General features: G+C 35.3%; 1 protein-coding gene across 1 annotated transcript in view; it reads right to left on the bottom strand.

Moving 5' to 3' along the window:
* The window catches only part of UBL3 (ubiquitin like 3), a 95,331-nt gene extending 70,224 nt beyond the window's left edge, over positions 1 to 25,107 (bottom strand). Inside the window, exon 1 of the mRNA XM_074216120.1 lies at positions 24,302 to 25,107. Coding sequence (XP_074072221.1) covers positions 24,302 to 24,328 — 27 coding nt within the window. The 5' untranslated portion in view covers positions 24,329 to 25,107. The remainder of the gene's footprint in view (positions 1 to 24,301) is intronic.
* Between the last annotated feature and the right edge of the window lie 223 nt (positions 25,108 to 25,330).

The following is a 25,330-nucleotide window of genomic DNA, read 5'->3' as shown; positions in this document are numbered from 1 at the left end:
CTCTGCAAAGAAAAGGGAAAAGGGAGCAAACTTTCTGGGTCAGATGACCAGTCACAAAAAAAGAATTATCTTTTAAAAGCTCAATAAAAAGGAAGATAGAAGTCTAATTATTTCCCATATTATAGTCATATTTATAATAGGAAGGCATGGGCAAGAACTGATACTAAATCTTGAGGCTTATTTTATAGCTTTCCAAAATATTTTATTGTCTTAATCATAGAAATTCCTATATCTACACAATACTGAACTGTTAAATGTAGTTATATACAGGAGCATGTATCTGATTCTAATGCCCAAGCATAACAGTTTGTAAATTCTAAAAGATAAGTAAGACTTTCTTTTTACAAAGTGTAGCCATTAAAGAAAAAAGAGAAATCCTACATACTTTGATTCATTGACTGATTTTGTATTTTTCCTTTTGTATTTCAATTTCTAACACAGTGCCTTTTACACTGTTTTGCAAAGTTTGGGGTATGTGATTTCATAAGTGTAGGGAATTCCTGCAGATTTACAGGATGAAAATAGAACATCTAAGTCCAATAGAATTTATAGTATGCATTTTTTAATTTTCATAAATGAGACTCCATTTGTAATTTTAATACTTTAATCAGCCTATAATTTCACTGATATGGGTATTCCCTCCAAATACAGAAACCACAGGGCAACTAGGTGGTGCAGTGGATAGAGCACTGGCCCTGGAGTCAGGAGTACCTGGGTTCAAATTCGGCCTCAGACATTTAACAATTGCCTAGCTGTGTGACCTTTGGCAAGTCACTTAATCCCATTGCCTTGCCAAAAATAAATAAATTAATAAAAGAGGGAAACCAAATATAGAGACCACAATCCATCTAGCACTCCTCAACCTGTTCAACTTTCTTGGCCATGTCACTCCAGATTATAAAAAGTTTTAGGGACGCAGTGGATACAGCACCAGCCCTAGAGTCAGGAGTACCTGAGTTCAAATCTGGCCTCACACACTTAATAATTACCTAGCTATGTGGCCTTGGGCAAGCCACTTAACCCCACTGCCTTGTTAAAAAAAAATCAGATTATAAAAAGTTTTATGCCAGATCTTTTCACAATATTGTAGGAAAATAAAACTTCATTTAGGTCTCTAAGAATCTCTCTTGATGATCTGGCTTTGAGAATGGCAGGTGAAGAGTAGGAAGTGTGAGGAAAGAAAAGATGAAGCTGTTCTGAAGACTTGACTGCTGTATGGATTTGGATACTATTTATCAGGGATTTTGCCAGGAACAAACTGAAAAATGGGAGATCTGTCCCCATTCCTATCTTCTGCTACATCATTTGGATCTTATCAGAGTTTCAGATGAACAGGATGAGGAATAATTATGTAAGAATAATTATGTAATAACTAGAAATAGAGTTGTATAATAATCACAATCATAGCAAACATTTATCTAGCATTTATTATGTGCCAAGCACTGTTATATTGCTTTACAATCATTATCTTATAGATGTTATTATTATTCCCATTTTACAGACATGGAAACTGAGGCAGACTGATTAATCTGCTTAGGGTCACACAGATAATAAGTGCCTCAAATCACATTTGAACTCAAATCTTCTTGACCTCAACCCCAATGCTCTATTCCCTGTGTCACCTGGTTTGTACAGAAATACGTAACAAGGAGTGAGCATCCTCTTCTTGCTTTCTCAAAACCACTTTAAATCATTACCTCTTTTTTCCTCGAATAGCCAACGATCAAATTTTTCTCTAAAATTTGAGGCAAAGTCCTCAGCTGAAAAGATCAGAGAGAGAAATGATAGGAGATTTGAGAAAAAAGGGGTAAGTTTGGAAGAGTCAATATGAAGAGTAGAATAAGTAAATTAACAAGGGAAGTTTAGAGGAATTGCCTAGTGGCTCTGTGGGCCCAGGTGAGATTGTATAATATAAATCTGTGACCCCAAATGGGGTCACAAAGAGTTAGACACAAATGAAAAATAAACAACAAAATTATACTTGACAATATATGATTCTTGTATTAGGATATATACTATAAATTTCTAAGGAATAAGTCTTTCTATAACATAAAATGAAAATATTTAGATCATCCTTTGACTTGCTCAGTGCTTTGCACCTTTTCATTGCATAAATCTGTTATGTGATAACAGCATATCCCATATTCACCTCTAATTATTACCTAACAATGTTATGAAACCCTAGAAAGAAAAGACTATACCAAAAAAAGGGGTAATCAACAGTAACAAAAACTGGAGAGAAGTCAAGAAGAATAAAAACTGATAAAAGGCCATTAAATTTGGCAATTAAGAGATCAGTTTCAGTTGAATGATGATCAGAATCAAGAAAAGAGATAAATGTAGACACAGAAAGCAGATTGACTGTCTTCAAGATGTTCTTCAAACCTTTTAAAGAAATAGATTGAGTATCTTTAGAAAATTACTCCATAAAAGATTCTTTAGCAGGGGGTATTTTTTAATCTTAAAAATTTATATCTTATTTTTTATATCAGTTATTTACAAATAGATTGCATGAACTGATGCATACAGAAGAACCAAATGAACACTGTAAACATTAATAATATTGTGAGATGATCAGCTATTGGTAGTTGCAGCTCCTTCTCAGCAGTTCAGTGATCAAGGACAATTTTGAGAAACCTTAATGGAAAATGCCATCTACATCCAGAGAAAAAACTATGGAGTATAAATGCAGAGCAAAGCACACAATATTCACCTTTTTGGGGGGTATTTTTTTTTTGCAAGGCAATGGGGTTAAGTGGCTTGCCCAAGGCCACAAAGCTAGGTAATTATTAAGTGTCTGAGGCCAGATTTGAACTCGGGCACTCCTGACTGCAGAGCCGGTGCTCTTATCCACTGCGCCACCTAGCTGCCCCAATATTCACTTTTAAAAACTACTTTAATTTTCCTTCTTTCTCATGTCCCCCCCCCCTTAGTTCTAATTTCTCTTTCACAACATGACTAATAAGAAAATATATTAAACACGATTGTATATGTACATTGTACATTACCAGATTGTTCACTGCCATGTGGAAGGGGGAGGGAAGGAAGGGAAAATAGTAGAAAAATGTAGAACTCTTAAACTTGCAGATGTATGAGTGTTGAAAACTACCTTTGCATGTAATTAGAAAAATAAAATAGAATAAAATTGATCTAGGGTTATGAATAAGCAATTTGCAGAGGAAGAACTAAAATATTTCAATAGACATGTGAAATATTGCTGTAAATCACTAATAATTGGAGAAATGCAAATTTAAACAATTTTGAGGGACCATCTCACACCCATTATATTGGCTTCCATTACAGAAAAGGAAAAAAACAAAAAGGAAAGGAAAAAAAGAAAAAGGAAAAAATATTTACAGCAGCTCTTTTTGTGATAGCAAAGAATTAGAAACTTTAGTGATACCCATCAATTGAAGGGCTGAAAAAAATTAAAGTATATAAATAGGATGGAATGCTATTGTGCTATAAGAAATTATGAAGGAAATGGTTTCAGAAAAACCTGGAAAGATTTATATAAACTGTGATGCAAAGTGAGAAGCTCAGAATCAAAACACTTTTATGAGCAATATTGCAAAAATAAATCAACTCTGAAAAACTTGAAAATGGTAAACAACACAATCACCTACCATAATTCTAAAGGACTCATGATAGGAAAATGCCAACTACTTTCAGCGAGATAACTCATAGACTCTGTGGGCTGACTGAAGAATATTTTTTCTTTTATTTTTTCTTTAGAAACATGGTGAATGCAGTAATTTGTTTTTTATTATTTCATATTGCAATGAGTTTTCTATTCCTTATCTTGTCAATGAATGGAGGAGGGTTTAGAGGTAATGAAACAATCTGAAACTCAAACTCAAATTGAATTTTAAAAAAAAATGAATCATTGCATTCATGCTCCCTAGCATATTGATAAATTTCAGTTTAGTAATGCCAATGAAAATTTTTAACTGATTTACCTGATCTAAGAGAGATAAGACCTCAGTCTTCAGTTATTATTAGTTCTTAAGATAATGCTGATCTTACAAAGTGGTCAAAACCTATCATATTGCATTTAGGCTCAAAAACATATTCACCAACAAATATTAGCTCAAAGAATTCTGATGGATAGCTGGTTTAGATATAAGATTTTTTCCAGAAGATCTTAAAACTGTTTTAGCACTACTTCTGAGCTCTTTTGCTTTATTCTTGAGTGCAGCAATCTGATTCCTTTCAGTATTTATGATAAAGAGCTTTGGTTAGATGTTCAACAGTAACACAACCATCCACAAAGCAAATTTTGCCTTGGTAAATGTTCTATGCAATGAAAACTTACTGAGAAAATTTAAAAGGTCAGACATTTCTTTTTAGAATGTTGTTTGCTCTTCTATCCTCAAAGAGGATCAAAGACATAAAGGTAATGTCTAAGCATTCTCAAAGAAGATGTAGAAATAGGAGTTTTGGGGGTTGGAGGTGAATAAGAATAGTGATACCAAAAAAATGAACAAAAGATTAAATATCAATGAAGTATTTCATTGTTGAAAGAAAATCAATAAAATTTTTAAAATGTTACAGGAAAGATTCCTCAAGGTTCAGAGAGAAAAACAAAGAAAAGTGAGAAATAGCTTTACAATAAACACAATGACCTGGGTGTATAATTTTTGAAAAGTCAAGCTATATTCAGTAAGATTTTTGGGTTCTTTATCTTTCTTTGTATATGGAAATGTTTGTGTTTGCTATCAACCAAGAAAAAAAATTAAACATTGTAAAAGTAGTTGCATTCAATTTTGTAAAGAGCAATCACAGTTTTCCAATTATTTGAAAGTTGTTTTATATTCCTTGATCTTCAATTAGCTCTAGTTCAAAACTTCTTTACAGTTAACTTCCCCTCCCCTACCTTATACATATTTATCAAGTAAACACTCTTTAAATCAACACTAAAATACACTAGGGAACTCCTCTTTAAAAGAAAACCCTCCAGGGCTGTAGGAAGACAGGCATACTAATATACTATTACTGGAGCTCTGAATTGGTCCCTAAATGATCTGAAAAGCAATTTAAATATGTTTAAAAAGTGACTAATATGTCCAAATCTTTTGATCAAGAGAGTCTACATAAATATATATATATATATATATATATATATGCATATGCCATGTTAATAAAAGACAGGAAAATCCTTCACATTCCAAAATATTCACTGTAGCACTTTTGTCACAGCAAAGAACTAGAAGGGAAGCCCTCTGAATAGGGAAGAGGGGTGGAGATGCTGAATACTATATAATTTAAAATGACCAACTATGACTCTGGAGACTAACTGAGAAAATGTTTTAATGAAGAAGTGGGGAGTTTGGAATATTATACATAAGGTCTGACGTGGTTAATATGTTAGGCTGGTTTTGCTGAACTGTTTTCCCTTTTTCTTTTTTTTTAAATATTTGTTGCAAGAGATGGCTTGTTGAGGAGGAGAAGGAATCTATTTGTAAATAACTGATATAAAAATAAGATATAAATTTTTAAGATTAAAAAATACCCCCTGCTAAAGAATCTTTTATGGAATAATTTTCTAAAGATACTCAATCTATTTCTATAAAAGATTTGAAGAATAGATCTCTTAAAACAAGTCATTAGTCTTCGATGTCAAGGTATGCTGCTAGTGTCAATTATTTTACCTACATCTGCATCAATAATTATCCTTAGCAACTATCATAATACATGAGGAAGAGTTGCCAAGCCACCACTCAGATGATAAAATCTAAAATTAAGATGAAGAGGATGAGAAAATTATGTTTGGGTAAATGTATATTCTTGTACACATTATTTAACCGACACAATCAGATATTTAGATCCTAACAGAGAACCAGAGAAGGAAAAAAAAGACATCTGGTCTGTAAAACTACCAAAACTATTAGTAAAACAACTTTAGTTTAGTAAACCTAAAAGATCTGTCACAGGATACATGAACTAAAGTTTATGCAATTTACTCAGATTTCTTTAGTCCTTTCACTCAGCCCATTATCTCTAATTTTAGTCATAGTCCTAATAAATCTAGTGATCTTAGAATTATCTTGACAGTAATAAAAAGTGGGAGGTAACAAGAGGGAAAGAGAGGAAAAATAGATACAAAATTTCAAAAATTTGAGTAGTTTGGGATCATTTGGTGAGATCATTTCATTACAGAACAGTATAACAACTATTTATGACACTCTGCCATCAATAAGATTAAATTACAGTCAGTTTACACTCATTAATAAGTCAAGCAAAACATAAAACATATTTAGAAAAGATACTCATATTAAAAAAGGCAGAAAATGTCTCTTAGAGGAAGACATTTCAATTATCTAGCAAAACAAATAACTCCTTCCAAAGACAAGAAGGAAAATCAAAGATATGGCAGCAGGAGCAACCAAACATGAGTGTGGATTCATTTTGTGGAATAATAAAGCAACAAAGATAATGTACCAATACAAATTAACCATTCTCCTTACATGCAATTGACACAGTTGTTCAAAACTGAACAATAAACACCCAAAGTGACTAAAGATGAGGAGACAGATGAGGTGATTTCTCCATAAAAAGGACTGGACTAAAGGATTTCAAAACCTAACTTAGAATTTTTATTTAATTCCCCTCTTGATACTGAGTGAGCCATTACCATACTGAATTCAAAAAATGGTCTGATAAGATACAGAATTAAAAATATAAGCAAAGTAGTTTGAAGGTTTTCTTTTGATTTTTAAAAAATTAACCAGAATTTTCAAAATCTGTGAAACTGTCAGACCTGTAAACACAACAGATTTCTATTTTGTTTTCCAAGTGTTACTATCTCTATTTAATAAAGTCTTATGTGTAAGTACTTACCAAAGCAAGGAACCATAAGCCACTACTATTAAGTATTGAGATTGGTTGTATGGGGTTGGGAAGGGCAGCAGGATATAATAGATTGCCAATGGGGGTCATTTTACTCTTTACAATAGTGAAAGAGCATGATCAAGAAAGATTTATACTTTTGAACCTTTGAGGTCCCTTCCATTTCATCTTTCTTTATTCTTGCTTCACATTAAGAGGCAGCCCTTCTCAATGCCAAGGCAAACCTCTGCTTCCACAAGTGATCACATTCCATCCCTTGATCACCACCCTGTTTTCCCTCACTTCCCATTTCCTCATTTCTCACCAGGCTGCACTACTTTTGGGACTTCTCTGACTTTTCCACCAAACCCCAGGAAAACATCATCATCCAGCCAGATCTCATCAGTCACCTCATCACAAACCCTTGAACTCCATTTAAGGAAAAACCTCAGTTCAAAATCTCACCTTATTTTTCACCTAGATGAACATCTTTGGGACTAATGAGTTTTCCACCATGTCTCCACCTTTCCCAGTTTCCCCCAATCCCTTTCAGCTCCTTTTATGTATTGGGCTTCCTCAATTAGAATTTAAGTACCATGTGAATAAAGATTTTTTTTCTTTATTTTTTTAATATTTGTCTCCCCAGAGTTTAGTATAGTTTAGCACATAAGCAGCAATTAATACTGACTGATTCCCACTCTCTCATTTATCTTCACCCTCTCGCTGACTTTTGGCTGATCGTTCTTGTTTATAAATATACCCATGACTCCCTTATCCATAAAAAAAAATCTTCTTGATATATCCATGTCCCTTGTCTGTAATCCTCTATCTCTCTTTTATTTCAGGGTTAATGTCCTCCAGAAAGAGACTTGTGATCTTTGTCTTCACTTCCTTTCCTTCTCTCTTTTTTAATCTCTGAAATCTGGATTCCTATCTCAACATACAATTGCAACTGCTCTCTTCAGCATTACTAATGATCTCTTAATAACCAAATATACTGACCTTTTCTCAATTATAATCCTTCTTGATCTCTCTACAGCCTTTAACACTATCATCATTCTTTTCTGATACTTGCTTCTCTATAAGATTTTTGTGACACTACTATCTCTTCTCCTATCTATCTGAATATCTTCTTTATAGTTTGCTTTGCTGAATATTCAAGATGATGATGATTACTCCAAAGCTTTGTTTTGGGAACTCTTTTCACTCTATAATACTGCTGATGATTCCTAGATCTGTTTATCCAGTCTTAACCTTTTTCCTGATTCCCAGTCTCACATCTTTAATTGCTATTGGAGATCTTGAACTGGATGCTCGTTCCATAGACATCTTAAAGTCAACATGTCCAAAATGGAACTATTCCTCTTTCCCCCTACATGCTCATCTCTTCCTAACTTCTCTATCGCTGCCAGAAGCAACCTCTAATCTTCCACTCCTTACTCTTTTCTCTTTCTCCATAACCAATCTTTTGCCAAGTCCTGTTAATTCTATCTTTGCACCATTCTCTGACCCTGCTACCAACCTGATACAACCCTTATCACCCCTGGAAAATTGCAATAGCCTTCTCAGTACATCCTTCATTCAACCGCCTGAGTCATTTTCCTAAAATGACTTACTTCATCCCCCTACTCAATATACTCCAGTGGCTCCCTATTGCCTCTAAAATCAAAGGCTTTAAAAGGCATTCATAATCTGTCTGGTCTTTCGCTCCTTCCAGTCTTCTTATATTTTTATCCTTTATATATACTCAACAATCCAGGGACAATGGCTTTTTTCTCCTATACTTTGAATAAGACACTCCATACAGTTTGAATGGTTGGCTATCCCCCAAACCTGGGGTGCTCACCTCCTGTCTCTGACTTCTAGTATCCCTCTGTAAAATGCCACCATCTATAAGAAGCCTTTCCTTGTGCCTTTTAATGTATGTACCTTCTTTTGGAGATTATCTCCCATTTAGTTTGTAGGCAGATTTTACCTGTTGTCTCACCCATTAGAGCATTTACCTGTTGTCTCCCCTTCTTGAGGGAAGGGACTGTTTTTGGCTTTCTTAGTGGTCTCAGCACTTTGCACAATGCCTGTTGGCACATAAGAAGAGCTTAGTAAATGCTTGGCAATTTGGTGATGTCTGTCTACCAGTTACTATGACTGTGCAGTGCTAAGCTTTGCATACATGAGAACTGAAACTGCAAAACCTCAGCCTACTTCATTAAGCACTTTAAAGAAGCTAATTATAATCATGATAAGATTTTATTTTCAAAAATTGGTAATATATAAAACATTCAAAAACACATTTAAGGGGAGCAGAGCCAAGATGGCGACAGGAGAGAAGAGGAGCGTCTCTTAGGTGCTCTCTCTCAAAACTTATAAACTAAGGACTCTACCTACATTTTCAAGAGACAGAATCCACAGAGGGATCCAGTGAGGCAGTTCTTCAACCAAGGAAACCTGGAAAAGAGTAGAAAGGCTCCTCTCCCCAGGGTTGGAGGGGTGGCCCTCCACAGTGAAGGAACTTCAGCCTCCAGGAAGCAGCCCCAGGGCACTGGGAGCTGAGGCTCATGGAAGCAGGGGCAGTTTCCTGACCTACACCCCAGGGAACACTGGGCACAACTTGGGAGATCAGCAGGGGGACCTCTGCCAGAGCGAGCACATAAAGCCTAGTCCTCAGGGCACTCAGCGAACAGCAGCAGAGACAGCCCAGATCCAGGAACCGGAAAGAGGCAGAGTCGGTAAACAGGAGCCCCCAGGGTATGAGTGCTGAGCCTCCGGAGGGGAGTGGAGAAAGGCTGCTGAGTTCTGTCCTCTGTACCTGGAACAGGACTCTGGGGCTCTGACCACATTCAGACTCTAATCGCAGTCTAGGTCCCCTATAGAACAGCAACCCTGCCCCCACTCAGCCCCATGGCAGAGGGGTGTGCTTGTGGTCATTCACAAACCAGGAGGGAGGACAGAGCTTCACACAAGGAGATCCTTGTGGGGGGGGTCCCCAATAATACTCAAAAGGTCAGAAAGCACCCCAAAACCAGACAAAGGCCGGGGAAATGAGTAAACAGGAAAAAAAGAGGAACACCATTGAGAAATACATTGTCTATGATCCCAAGAAGGATCAAAATACTCAATCTGAAGATAAGGAAGTTCAACCTTCTGCATCTAAAGACTCCAAGAAAAAAACAGAAATTGGGCTCAGGCTATGACAGAGCTCAAAAAAGACTGAAAATCAAGTGAGGGAGATAGAAGAAAAACTGGGGATATAAATGAGATGCAGGAAAAACATGAAAATGAAGTCAGCAGCTTAATCAAGGAAATCCAAAAAAATACTGAAGAAAATAACATGTTAAAAACTAGCATAGGTCAAATGGATAAAACAGTTCAAAAAGTTGAGAAGAATGCTTTAAAAAGCAGAATTGGCCAGATGGAAAAAGAGATAAGAAAGCTCTCTGAGGAAAACAAATCCTTCAGATGTAGAATGGAACTGAGAGAGGCTGCTGATTTTATGAGAAATCAAGATACAATGCTTCAAAACCAAAGAATGAAAAATTAGAAGAAAATGTGAAACACCTCATTGAAAAAACAACTAATGTGGAAAACAGATACAGGAAAGATAATCTAAAAATTATTGGAATACCTGAAAGTCATGATCAGGAAAAGAGCCTTGAAATCATTTTCAAAGAATTACTACAGGAAAATTGCCCTGATATCCTAGAAGTGGAGGGCAAAATAGGAATTGAGAGAATCCACCAATCTCCCTGAGAAAGAGATCCAAATAAAAAAAACCCAGGAATATTATAGCCAAGTTCCAGAACTCCCAAGTAAAAGAGAAAATAGTACAAGCAGCCAGAAGGACACAATTCAAATATCATAGAGCTGCAATCAGGATCACACAGGACTTAGCAACAACTACATTAAAAGCTTGTAGGGCTTGGAATATAATATTCCGGAAGGCAAAAGAGCTCGGGATGCAACCGAGACTTGTAGGGCTTGGAATATAATATTCCAGAAGGCAAAAGAGCTCGGGATGCAACTGAGAATCAACTACCCAGCAAAACTGAACATCCTCTTCTGGGGAAAAAGAAGAACTTTCAATGTACCAGGGGAATTTCAAATGTTCCTGTTGGAATGGCCAGAGCTGAACAGAAGGTTTGATCTTCAAATACAGGACTCAGGTGAAGCAAAGAGAGTGGAGGAGAAGAGGAAAATATGAGGGACTTAATGATGATGAACTGTATGTATTCCTGCATAGAAAAATGATACTGATAATACTCATATAGACCTTCTCATTTAATAGAGCAGGTAGAAGGAGCTTGTATAGATGAAGCACAGGAGAGAGCTGAATTTGAAGATATAATATATTGTAAAAATGTAGTCAATGGCTAAAAGGGGAATTTAATGGGAGAAAGAAAAAGGAGAGGTGGAATAGGCTAAGATATTTCATATAATAAGATTTTTCTTTATTACAATGAGCTATTGCAATGATATGGAAGGGGGGAAGGCAAGGGGGAATGAGGGAATCTTTGCTCTCATCAGAGGTGGCTAGGAGAGGAAACAGCATATATACTCAATGGGGTATAGACATCTGGAGTAAGGAGAGAAGGGGAACAGGGGGAAGGGGGGGATGTGAGTGATGGAAGAGAGGATGGACCATGGAGATAGAATGGTCAGATATAATACATTTTCTCTTTTTTACTTCTTGCAAGGGGCTGGGATTGGATGGCCTGTCCGGGACCACAGGGTCGGCTGTATGCTGGGCCTAAGGGGTGGTATGTGGGCTTGGGGCCTCTTGGCCCCAGGGCTGGGGATCTGTCTGCTGTGCCCCTCAGCTACCCTATAGCACATTTAAAATAAAATAAAATGAAAAAAAAACCACATTTAAACAAGACACAGATATATAGATATAGGTTTTTTTTCCTCTAAAATTATCACAAAAGCTAAACTTGTCCAAAAACTCTTCTCTTTATTCCTAATCAAGGTATTCAATACCATAATTCAATGTCACATTTCTCAGGAACTAACTACTATAATACTATAATTTCTATTTAAGGATCCCTTCTGAAAAGCAGTAACATTTTAAATTCATTACTTGTCTATAGACTACTACTTTTCATATAGGTCTTATGTATAAATAATAGATGTTCAAATCAATACAGTATTAATTGGTAATTAACCAATAATCAAGCACTACATGTAAGGATACTACAAATATGAAAACTAGGATAATATAAAAGAAATTAGTTTGGTGTTTTCTATCAAAAATCATTATATGTGATAGAGCAGACTTTCATCGATCAAAACATACCTAACTCTGGAATTTTATTTCTACTGTAGATTAGGAATATGAGGCAGATTAATTTCACAAAGTAAATTCAATTCTGAAAAAAATCTCTCATTGACAAGAGATCAATATTTATTCTCATTAAACAAAGTCAACTTCACAAGGAAAAAAGAGGCCTGCTTCCTTCATGGTAAAAACCAAATAAAAGTTAAAAAAAATGAATAATCTGCTTTATTATAGTCTCTCTTGAGTGATATTTTAAAAGATATCACATGAAAAATTAATTTGAAAAACAAACTTAATGCCAATATTTTTAATTTTAAAAATCAACCATTTTTATTCATTAAAAAGTAACATAGAAAAAGTAGCATATACAAATAATTTGAGCATTGAATTTTCATTATAATCAAAAACCATAGTGAATACAAAAGTAGCAAAATATTAACACTGAAGTTTTCAAGTGTCAAAGGCTACAGAGAATTCAAGGAAAATAAGGATTGAGAAAAATTCAATAGTTTTGACAACTAAAAGATCATTAGTAACTTTGGAGTTAGCAAATTTGGTTAGCTCGTTAAGAGGCTGAGAAGAGAGTGAGGACTGAAAATGGAAGCTCTTTAAGAGGCTGAGAAGAGAGTGAGGACTGAAAATGGAAGCTCGTATTGTGGAAAGCCCTTGCAAGGAGTTTAGTTACAAAAGCACAGAAGAGATATAGGATGCTAATTAGCAGATATGAGAGAACCAAGTGAGGCTTTTTTCCAGGATGGGAGAAGATATGGGTAGGTCTGTAGGCAGTTTGGATTGAGTAGCAGAAAGGGAGAAACTGAAAATAAGTTAAAGAATGGGAAAGAAATGGGGATAATCTAATGAAGGAGACAAGATGGAATGGGAGCCCCTTGAAAAAGTAAAGGATTTAGCCTTAGTAAGGATTAAGGCCAGTTTTTCTTGTGAAGGAAGAAACCATATGAGATGGGGAAGAGGGACTAAGATGGAGCACATGATGAATGCCCTCAATTTTTTCTGCAAAATATGAGGTAACCAAATTCTCAACTGAGAGAATGAAGGAAGGGAACATCTTGGGAAGTTTGAGGAGGGATGAAAAGATGTACCACTGAGAAAAGTGAAATATACACTTTAATAGTCTACTCCTATTAAAGTCTTACTCCTCACATATTAGATTCCTTCCTAACTGAATAGTAAGCTCCTTGAAAATAGAAATGTCTTTTCCCCTTTACACATTTACAGATACTTACAGGTAGTAAAAACTTTTTTTTAAAAGTTTTACTTTGTTCTTTATGCATGAAAATTAATATGGTTTGTAGGAAATAAGGCTATTCTTTTACAGTGTGACTTTAAAGTAACACCATTTTCATTAAGACATGCATGAATTTTCATGCTTGTAAAACCAGGTGAAATTTTATTAATCTCTTGTCTTTTTTTAGCACCACAATCTTTTATGTGTCTATAAAACATTAACATGATAAATGTATTAGGTCTTTTTTTATATGATTCATACACAAGAAAGGAGTAGTACATAAGCAAAAATAACAATCATATTTAATTTGCATAGTGCTTTAAGATTTATGTAAGTTTCCTCACAATTCTCTAGGGTGGGTAATATAAGTAATTTTCTTTATTTTACAGATGAGGTAACCAAAGCTGAGAAAAGAATTGTACATTAAGACACATATCACATACCTATAAATAAAGACTATGTAATTTTCCTAAATCAAGCTTATCAGTATAATTCTTCAATGAACAACTATAAATTTTTAGTTTTTAGGTTGTTTTTTTTTTTTCAGTTTTTGCAAGGCAATAGGGTTAAGTGGCTTGCCCAAGGCCACACAGCTAGGTAATTATTATGCGTCTGAGGCAGCATTTGAACTCAGGTACTCCTGACTCCAGGGCCGGTGCTCTATCCACTGCACCACCTAGCTGCCCCAACAACTATAAATTTTTTTTCCAAAAGCATTGTACTTTAGCTTCTCTCAGAAATACATATTCAATTTTTAACTTTTATATTTTTCTGGTGATGCAGTCATGAAACTTACAATTTTAATTCTTTTGAGTTTGATATTCCATGATTACATCAGAATGCTCAGTTTGAGATCCATATCTCTTGATTACTCACTGTCTGAATTTGAACAAGTCATTAAGCCTCTATTAGGCAGCCAAATAGTGAAGGGATAGAGTATCTGGGCAGGAGTCACCCTTGTTCAAATCTGACCCTGGGCAGATCATTTAAGCATATTGGCCTCAGTTTCCTCATCTATAAAATAAGAAGAAAATGGAAAAATCTTGTGTCTTTGCCAAGAAGACCCAATTGAACCAACAGAAATAACTCAATAACAATAATATGTAGAACATTATTTCAAACACTGGGGAAGTTACAAATTTAGATAAACCACAATCCTTGCCCTAAAGGAACTTACAACCTAATAATTGTTTAAATTCTTTTATAAATACATTCTTAAAAAGGACAAAATTCACCATAAATTTTATACAAATGTATTTAAACACATCCAGCATGAGTCACATACATATGCTTGTCAATTAGATGGCTTTAATAAATACTGATATAGGTATCCTTATATCACAGGGGTTATGTTAACTGCACCCCTACAATCTGGAAAATTCATTTAAAATTTTTTTGCCCCCCCCCCTTGTACCAGAAGTCTGAATTTTTTTTCTTTTTCTTTCAGGGATGTTTAGTGTACATTATTATAAAATTTGGGTGATATTAAACAATACTATACATATATTTTATGCATTTCTGAGTTTCTAAACTTTTTCTGTATCTGCTACTGGCTTGGCATGTCATCTGAGGATTCCTCGAAATTCCCAAAAACTTCCCATTTAATTTTAGGCTGAAACCATGAAAAGAAAAGTCAGGATATGAAAGAGATAAATGAATTACCTTCTCTTTAAATTTACTTAACTAATTCATTGCCATTATCTTTAGTATGCTCATCATGACCAAGAGCAAATGGTTTTGCTATCAAAAACAAGAAAATTCTGATACACAACTTATCTAAAAAAAAAGAAAATACTGTATCATTAATTTCAAATATTATACAATGTAATTATCTTTGGGTGAGTTAGTAAGTTGAGATAAAAAGAATGAGTAAATAATACAGTTGACCAAATATTTTCAAAATAAAAAGCTACAAATGTTAAGAAAAGCTAAGAAAAAATATTAACATATGAATATCAATTAAAATATCAAATTTTGTGCCCACTCTGCAAAGTAATGTAAAAGACACTAAATAAATAGAAAATTCTTGCAGTTCTAAATCTTCAGAAATTTACAAACTATGATTTACAATCTAAAGAACAGAAAGTAACATAAAATCAAGAGCTAGATTATGCGACACTAATTATGTTACAGGAACTTTTTTTTAATAGGATCACTTTCAGGCAGAGACAGTTATTGTTCAGTTGTATCCAACTCTTTGTGACCTTGTAGACCACAAGGTCCCTGGGGTTTTGTTAGCAAAGATACTGGACTGCTTTTCCAGGCTAAGGCAAAGAGAGATTAATGACTTCCCAGGATCCTACAGTATCTGAGGTCTTCCTGCTAACAGGTCCAGTACTGACACCTAGCTATTTCCAAGGTATGGTTAGAAAAAAATCTCTCGGAAGTGAATCTTGAGTTTCACTTTGGAGGAAGTTGACCATTTCTGTGGGAATCAAGAGGTCATTCTAAAAGGAGGAAAGATAACAATTTAACTTAATGGGAAGACTGAGTAAGAGGCAGCTGAAATGATATTGGTTTGAAAGAAATGGAGAATCTGCTTTAGGGAGAAAAAAAGCTACAGGTAAAGTGAAATTATTTGTTTCTCTGACCTTGTGGTCCTAAATGCTAAGTTATATTTTATTCCATTAGTAATAAACAGCCACTGTGGGTCTTAAGAGGGAAATGAGGCAGCAGCAGGTGTATAGAACACTGAGTTTGGGATCTAGAAGACTTAGCTTCCTAACTTCAAATCCAAACTCAGTTACTTCCTAACTGTGTGACCTGGGCAAGTCACTTAATCCTGTTTGTCTCAGTTTTCTGACATTTTTGGAATATAAACTTTATTAATAAATAATTAATTTTTAAATTAGATCAATTAAAAATTATGGAACATAATATGTGCAAGATATTAAGTTAGGTGCTGAAATATATAAAAAAAAGAAAATCTTTCCTCATGGAGGTTACAGTAGAAAAAATCATGTGTGTGTGTATATATATATACACACACACACATATATATGTAAATACCATCAACAAAAGGTAGAATATGAAAGTGAAATAAAGATAAAAATTACTATATTAAGTACAAGAAAGGATCACAAAGGAGTTTAAATATTTGAACTGGTGAATTTTAGAAAGATGATTACATAATAAACTGCTATCTTCAAGACACCAAATGATATAATTTAGTATAAAGGCCTTCAAAAGAGCTTAAATCATCTGTACTTATTCCAAAAACTGTCAATTTTAAAAAATAAATATGAAAATCCACCTGCCAAAGGAGTATCCCATGAGGGGAGTCACAATTTTACTAAAAAAAAAAAATCCAACCCAGTATCATGGCAATAGCCTCAACATAATTTGCAGGGAACCCTCAGATATCTGAATAGATCCAAAAAACAGCAGTCTCAGGCAGGTCAGTTTCTTCTGATTTCATGTTGTTCAGGATGCCAGGTATCATTCCTCTGAGTTAAGATTTTATCAACACAAAATGAATTGCCAGGTGAATAAAACTGTACAGAAAAAAAGAAGACACACTCATGCCCAATTTTAAAAGTTTTCTTTCATAGAAGGAACATTTTCCTCCTACAGTAAGGTCCCAGAAGAATGCCAGTTTTACCTGAATTATCTCAAAAGGTACAAATTAAAATAAATTTGTATAAAAAATTGCCAAACCATATGCTGTAAAGATTACAGATAATTAAAATGTCATAGAAACTCATTGCTAAGCCTTTCATAAATTATTTATATAAATTGCCACGCACTGACTGGTATTATACTTGGTAACAGTTTTTACATTTAGAAAGGTGGATTTAGCAGATGAAATATTAATAGTGTAGTCCTCAATTTTAGAATGTTATATTCTATTAAGTTTAGAGCTAAGTCAGTAGTTAGCACTCTGAAAACATTTTCCCACAATGCTATATGTGGTAGATAGGTTTTAGAAATCAACCTCAAAAACCTATTTAACCCATAATTTAACTTAGGTAGAGTGTTGGACTATAAAATAATGTTAGAAAACCGGTCCAACTCTCTCCTCCTTCTCAATGTACTTATTGCAAAATCACAACCTATTCAGGCTTTCCCATCTCAAACCATTTTTTGTTATTCCATAACTTCTTCACAAAAGACCAATCCAATTCAATATTGAACTTTTAGTTCTGTGCATACTAGATATTTAGTAAATCTTTGTGGAAGTTGAACAACGGTTTTTGGGTTTTGTTTTTTTTTTGAAAATGACTTCATAATTTCAGAGAGGGAGACCCCAAATATGAAACCTGCCTGGCACATATTAGAAACTTTAAAAATGCTCCAATTTGCCACATATATACATATGTATGTCGATGTGTACATATGTATGTATCTTATGTACATAATATTTTGCATATAATGTCAGAATGTTAGCTCCTTAAGAGTGTTTTTGTTTTTCTTTGTGGAGATCACTTAGCAGAGAAATTGTCTAAAATGCTTGGAAGGAGGTTGATGCGGGGTTGATTAAGCTTCACCATCTTTCAGTAACGGAATAATTGGAGATTTCCCCACTCCTCACCTTCTCCATGTCCATAACAGTCTATAATTTTATGAACCCCATTTTCTGGAAAAGGCCTATACAGAGTTGTACTTTACAGGCTTCTAGCTACATAATCTAAGAATACTTTTTAGTTCTGGCAAGCTTCCCAGTCACCTTTCTTTTCTTGCCCCAGCCTCAGGGACTAGACTACAAACTTCCCTTTTTTACTGACACCACCTGCTGCTTCTCCACTAGGCCACCAAGGAATAAAATGCTATCTCCCACACAGCCTTTCTGAGGTTTGGTAGTTTTGTTTTGTTTTGGTTTTTTGGGAGGGAGAGGGTTATAGGGGAGGCTTAGCTTCTTGTAAAAAAGAGGGAAGAGGAATTAAAACATTCTCTTTTATGGTCCCTCCTGCCGAGAAGTCCTTATTCCTTTCTAATCAACACATCTCTTTTTTTTTTCTACTTTGACCTTGTAAGGAAAAAGAAAGTCAAAGATACTATATTGTATATGTCTATGGACACAAAAACGCTAAATTAAAATTTATCTAACTTTCAGGAGAAAAATCAAGTTTTCAAAAGTTTCTTCAGTGTAATTACAGATAAGAATATGATTCTGAGTTAAAGGGTGAAATAGGGCTAGATACATGATATATGGATACAAGATAAAATAGTGGATCGAGTACTAGAAATTGGTCTTTGGGGCTAGGTAAGCCAACATATTTTGGAATGAAGAGTACCAACTGCAGGATTTATCCTTGCCTCCTTCCTCTACTTCCAGCTACCAGTGATGTCCCTACAGACTGTATCCCAACAAAGTAAGAATCAGCGACTTAACAGCATTTTTTTAAAGTAATCCAACCAACAGAAGAGTAAGAGAGAGGAGTTCTATGTCAAAAAAAAATATATATCATTCTAGAATAATCATTCAAAACTGTTTCTATCTTATAGATATACGGATGTAGAGAGATAAAAGAAAGGTTCACAACTAAGTTGGTTTCTGCAACTCTCAAAGATCTTTTATTTAAATTACAGAAGGGTTATGATCTGCATAGGTGGAAGAAATATACATGCTGATTAAATATCAAGTCATTGAAGTACTGAGAGATACAAGATGAAAGGAATTCAATGTTCCAATAAGTTAAAATCTCTGATTTAAAAGAAAAATTTAATAACATCATTCTATTTTCCCATCAAAATACCAATATTATACCCAGCAGCACCTTAACTACCCAAAATTCTGACAACAAAAACTCCAATAATAATGATAGCAATAATAAGTCCTCAGAATCTAAAATTATTTTTTAATACACACATTAATCCTTATACACTTACAGGAGGTCAGGAATGTATTTTTACTTAGTTATGACACAAATTTAGTCATAATTTGAAGTCCACAGCAGATTCAGAAGCATCAAATTGGATGAGAGCATCTATTACAGACAAACATGCTAATATGTAGAGGACATAATGGATACCAAGAAAGGAGAAAGAAAGATTATAAAAAGATTCATGATTTCAAAACAATCCTAGTCACCTCAATAACCTGAAGGTATGTTGGGTAGTATGTAAATGCATAGATAAGTATGTATGTGTGTATGTATAAAATAGCATGTTTCTTTTGCTATTTATAACCCAGAATCACCAAGAAATTATGTTCAGAATAACCTTTACAAAGACTTCCATGCAAAAACCCCCAATATTTTTGTCATTTGGATACTTGAAGGGATTAAGTCTCCAGTTCTATGAATAACTCAGTTATTCAGAATGACTGGAATGCAAATAATTTCAGAAAGTTGAAGTTTTTAATATATTACAATTTGTCTTTTTCTTGCCCAGGAAAAAGTTATTTTAAAGAATCAAAAGAGCATACTTAAAATCAGTTTTAAAGTTTTCAGCTATGCTTCAAATTTTAAATGTTAAGATCTGGATCTGGAATCAAAGATCCTGAGTTCAAATCCAGTCTCGCTACTTTCTCTTTCTATGTAACTTGGTCAGGCCATTAACCTGTATATACCTCTGTTTCCTCATTTATGAAACATTGGGGCTCCTTTCATGTCTATGTTCCTATGTTCCAAAAAAGTATGCTTTATGAATATCTGATAATATGAACAGTTTTATACTCTATAAATAATCACATTATAATGGGGAAAATGCTCATCTTTCTCATTAGTAGCAAAGAAAATAATTTAATCATAAGAAAAAAAGATTTTTTTTGAGTTCTCACTGTTTCTGATATGATGATTACTCAATGTAAAAGACTTGGGTTCTAGTCTCAACTGCAATACTTACTAGCCATGACACCATAAACAGGTCACTTAAATTGAGTCTGTTAAAAAGGAATGGACATTTACCGTCTCTTTTATTAATAACAATCCAAAACACACAAAATGTTTAAAAACCCTAAACGTTATAAAAAAAGATGTGAAATTATAAGTGATTATCTTACACTAATACTATTTACTAATATTATTTATCAATCTATCTATATTTATAGGCAGTACTTAGTATAGCCTTTAAAGAACCTTACAGCTTGAGATGTCTTTATTAGCATGACTATTTGATATTTAAAAATACTCTATTCTACAGATTAATTGCTTTATACAACTAAACTGATATTTTATTCATGCATACTCTGAACAAGCTATTTTAACTAAGCTTTAAAAAAGAGATTAAAAATATCATATTAAAAGAAATTTGATTAATGTGTGGCAATATCTTGTTTTAGTTAGTTTAGATGTAAGTAGTATATTCAAAAAAACAGCTAGGTTCTCAGGTTTACTCATTTACAAAGTAAAATAACATTTTGTCCACCAGAGGGCTCCAATTATTTCTTTTATATACTGAATAAACATTTAACCAAAAATTACAATTTAAAAAAATAAAGTGCAAAGCCTCAAATAACATTAAAAATTCAAATTAACTTCATATCATACCACTCCAGAGCTAACATGAAAAGAGAATTTTGTTATAACTGCTAGTCCTATTTGTAACAAAAAAGTCTTATATGGAACTTTTCCTCAAAGATAAAAATACTTTACTAGAATTTTTTCATTAACACCCAACTACTCTTATAGGTAGACAGGTGTTACTTTACAGAAGGCTCTTTAAAAGGACAGACTTGCATCAATTCTAATTCCAAAAAAAAAAAAAAACAGGGGATGGTAGTCCAGTGATTCAAATAGTTCAAAAACAGCAAACCAAAACATTTTTGAAAATATAAATAATTTTTTGTTGTACTCCTCCCAACACTCCAAAAAGATGAATTGCATTCCTGTCTACACCACTGACATTCTTTCTGACAGGGAGTAATAGCCTTATGCTGACATGACCTACAGTCATCAAAATAATTCAAGCCATTATTAAGAACCACCAGAATAAAGCATTAAATTCTCCCACTAGGAACTGCATCCTGTGAATTGAATTAAAATACAGAATACTTTTATGATTCACTTCCAAATTATGATACTGATTTTAAAATTAAAGTGCTAGAATTTCCTTTGTCAACAAATGTCTAAAAACATTTTAAGCAAATATTAGCCTAATGACATTAAGCATCTGAATAAGTAAAATGGGCATAATAACAACACATTTTACAAAGTTATTGTGAGGATCAAATGAGATGAATGACTTGAAATACTTTATATAGTATTACTAGTGATTTTTAAAATGCCAAAACCACAAAAGAAACAAACAAAACCCCACCTTACTCATAGGATCAAAGATCTAGTGCTAGAAACATCCTTCAATGTGTATTGAAAAAATGAGTATACCATATGGTGAATAAAAAAAAATTAAAAATAGGTAAGTCACAAGATATACCAAAATACAAAATCAAGACTTAAATGTATTTCTAAGGCTCACAGTCACAACCATATCCTTTTTTTAAAAGATGTTTTTTAAAAGATCAGCAGATTTAATGACTACTGAACTTTAAAAATGAATTATCAGTTGATAGAAACATAAAGCTCCATAGCTCCACCATCCCCAGATAACAAGCTCTCACTACAATAATGTAAGAGAACAATAATAATAAATAATAATAATAATAATAATACCTTCTAATAGAATAATAGAATTTTATATATTGGAATTTCTGAAATGTGGTCAAATGAAACTAAAGTGTGCTAATCCAACAGAATGCTTAAAAAGCTTATCGGAATGTAACATCTAATCAATTTGGGAATTTTGTTGCAACAAAACACAACTTAGTTTCAGAGGTATAGTTTTGGCTTTTAATTTCAAAGCTAACAAAAATGGGAAAACCATTTCCACTGGTTCTGAATACTCAGTGTAAATACAAACTGACAGTAAATATTCATAAAGTCTAGCAAATATGGGAATAATCAATCTACAACTTCTAACCAATATTTAATATATGATTTCACAAAGTAACTTGGGTTGTGAATCCTGGTCTAATGTTAAATTAAATAATTTACTAAAGTAATAGCTTATTTTTCTAAAAACAAATAGAAATTTAACAACTTTAAATGACATGGTAAAATCCCAACACCTAAAAAAACAATTAAAAAACTTCTGAACAAGTTAATTTGGACCCTAGTGCCTATTCAGAAACATCTACTTCAAGGTGTTATATGCACATTACATAACATGGCTTTGCCCTTGTTGTACATCCTCTTTAATCAAAGGATCTCAAAGCACTATTGAACACCAAGGTCTTACAACAATGTCAATCTAAAAAAGGTAAATTATGCTGTTTAATTTACAAATGTAAAAAACTGATTTACCAATACAGCAGAAAAGTAAATTAAACCCTATAGCCTTCCTTCTAAATCTCCATATTTGACCTGCAGTTTCCATTCCCTATCTGTGACCAGGAAACTGTACTCCCAAATCATCTGTAACAGGGACAATATAGTATAATGCTACGCACATTTCAGTTTTCTCCAACTGTAAAACCAGGCCCAGATAACAGAAACATTATTTTGATTGTATGATTATTTCAATATGGTTTTTGTGACAGAATAAAAAGAAATTTGAGGTTTTCACTAAAACAAATGATAATTTTAAAGACAAAAATCTTTTGCTGAAGTTCCCAGACCAACAGGGTACTCATCACCAAACAAGAGAAAAAGCACTAAACAGCACTACCTAGAGACCCCTCTAGTCAACTTCAGGAGAGTGAAAGATAACATGTCCAGGCATCCTTCATCGGAGAAAATGATTTTTGTCATGTGTGAGTTTGGGATGTGTGTGCCTGGTGTTGAGAGAAATTAAAGGAGAATGCAAGGACTTTTTTAAAGCATGAGGAGAGAATTCCATCTGAGGTCACGAAAGTAGAGACTTACATTGATTCTGCATTTATATGGCATATTAAATGAAAAATCAAGCTAAGAGTTCAACAAATGTGAACATATACTAAATTATTTTTCTTTCCATTTCAAAAAAAATTATCAATGCAGTTTCCTGCGGTGTAATCAATTCTCTTGGAACTTTCTATAAGAATACAATAAAACCCCTAAAAACTACCATATTTCAGACGACAAGGTTATTAATCTCACCTTTATTAACTATAAATCTAGTCTAAGTAAAATTATTCATCTTTAAGCTCCTTACCACACTTGCCTATATTATTCTTGCGAAGGGCACGTAATTTCACACCAAGAACCCCATATTGTCAGCCTACACACATACATACACACAGCATTCTAGTTAGGCAACAAAGTCACAACTTAACCTTTAACAGAACAAAAGCATCCACAAACAAGAATACTTTTGTTTCAATTATTAAACATATGGCGAAATTCAGTAGTGAATGTTTTATTTATTTATGTCTAGGGATGCTAATAATATCAAATGTTTGATACAGTTTCAGGAAGTCGTGGAAAACTGATGTAAATTTCTAACATCATGACTGTCTTATTTGGTGAGATTTCCTTAACAGCTTAACATTCCCCTTATCCCGACACATATTAGCCGGTAAACGGGGGAATGGGGGAGGCAGGAATCGTGTGGGGATAGAGAAAGCGATAAACTACCCCTTGTAATACAGACCATCATATAATTTTAACCAAGAAGAAGGAGTACTTCACTGTCCTTGGAAAATGTCAAGTTTGCAACTACTGCATTAATGATCTTGTGTGATGAAGGCGAGATTGTCTTTTTTCTGACTGCTCCAGAACAGGAAATATCAATTCTCCAGCTCTACCTTTCAGAAGCATGACGATAGAAGTGTTTCTTACATTTGATTCTAGAGGAAATAGGAAGTTCTTTTTTTTTCCTACAAGAGCTCCTTACTTCTGATTTTTTTTATGATTCTCCAAACCAAAAAAAAAAAAGGCCCGTAGAAAAGAGAGGAAAAAAAAAATCAGAGGCTGCAACTTTAGTGCCCTAAATCACTATTTCCATCAACCGTTCCCCTTGGCACCCAACAGCCTTCCCAGGTAAACGAGACTGAAAAATAATCATCCTAAACAAATAATACCGTATCCTTGGCTTACCATATCAGCCGGAACATTGCTGGACATCTTGCTGTTTGGTTTATACCCTGATGATTAAAGGGAAACACGGAGGCTCTTCAAACCACAAACCAAGGCTGCTTCCAGTTGGGGATGTGCTTTTTAAAAAGAAACTTGGTTTTAAGAGAAAGACGGTTGGATGGGTGCGGAAGATCCCGAGGAATCGCGGCTCTGTGCGTGCGGGAGCCCAAGTCCAGAGATGGCAGCAGAGCCCCGTCAGCGGCGGTCGTGCCAGGTAGACCGAGGCGAATGAGACGCGGACATGAAGCGGGGTGGGAGGGGGTTAAATCCTCCTTCCTCCTCTGCCAGCCCAGGGATGATTCACGGCGGCTGCCGAGTCAAGTCCTCATTAAGCAGGAGAAGAATGTCCCGATGTGGACACGGAGGGCGCCGAGGGCGGCCGGTCCGGCCGGGGGCGGCGCGACTTTCACTCACTCCCGGGCCGGGCCGGGGCGGCCTGCCGGCGGGTTAGGGGGCCCGCGCGCGGCGCAGCCGAGCGTCGGCAGTCATGGCCTCGGCTTCTCGGGAGTGTCCGCGCTCTCAGCCCTCGGGTCCCGGGGAGGCGGGTCCCGGCCGGGCGGCGCCGCTTCTGCCCCTCGCTTCCGCCGCGCGCTCCGGCCGCCTCCTCCTCCTCCTCCTCCCCCAGCCGCCGGCTTCTCAGCCCGAGCCGCAGCAGCCTCCGCCTGTCATCGCCTCTAAACCAACATGGCGGCGGCGGCGGCGGCGGGCGGCGGCGACTGGCCGAGTCCGGAGCGGCGAGCGGCGAGCCGAGCTCCGGCGGCCCCCTCCCCGCCCCCTCCCCGCCGCCGACACCGGTGCGTCACCGCGGAGACCACCCTCGAGGCATCACGGGAATTGTAGTTCCCTCTGCAGAGGGGGGGGGCGTCCTCCCCGGACTCCCCAGCTCCCCGCTGCTGCCTCCAGCCTCGCCGAGGCCTTCCCCAGCCACCGAGGCAGCACCAGCTGTTAGAACGCCTGCTAAGGCTTTCGGAGCCTCAGCGACACCTGGGA

The sequence above is a fragment of the Macrotis lagotis genome, chromosome 1, assembly GCF_037893015.1.
Source record: "Macrotis lagotis isolate mMagLag1 chromosome 1, bilby.v1.9.chrom.fasta, whole genome shotgun sequence".
Lineage (NCBI taxonomy): Eukaryota > Metazoa > Chordata > Mammalia > Peramelemorphia > Peramelidae > Macrotis > Macrotis lagotis.
The sequence above is the reverse complement of the archived record's forward strand: the minus strand, read 5'-3'. Positions and strand labels throughout refer to the sequence as shown.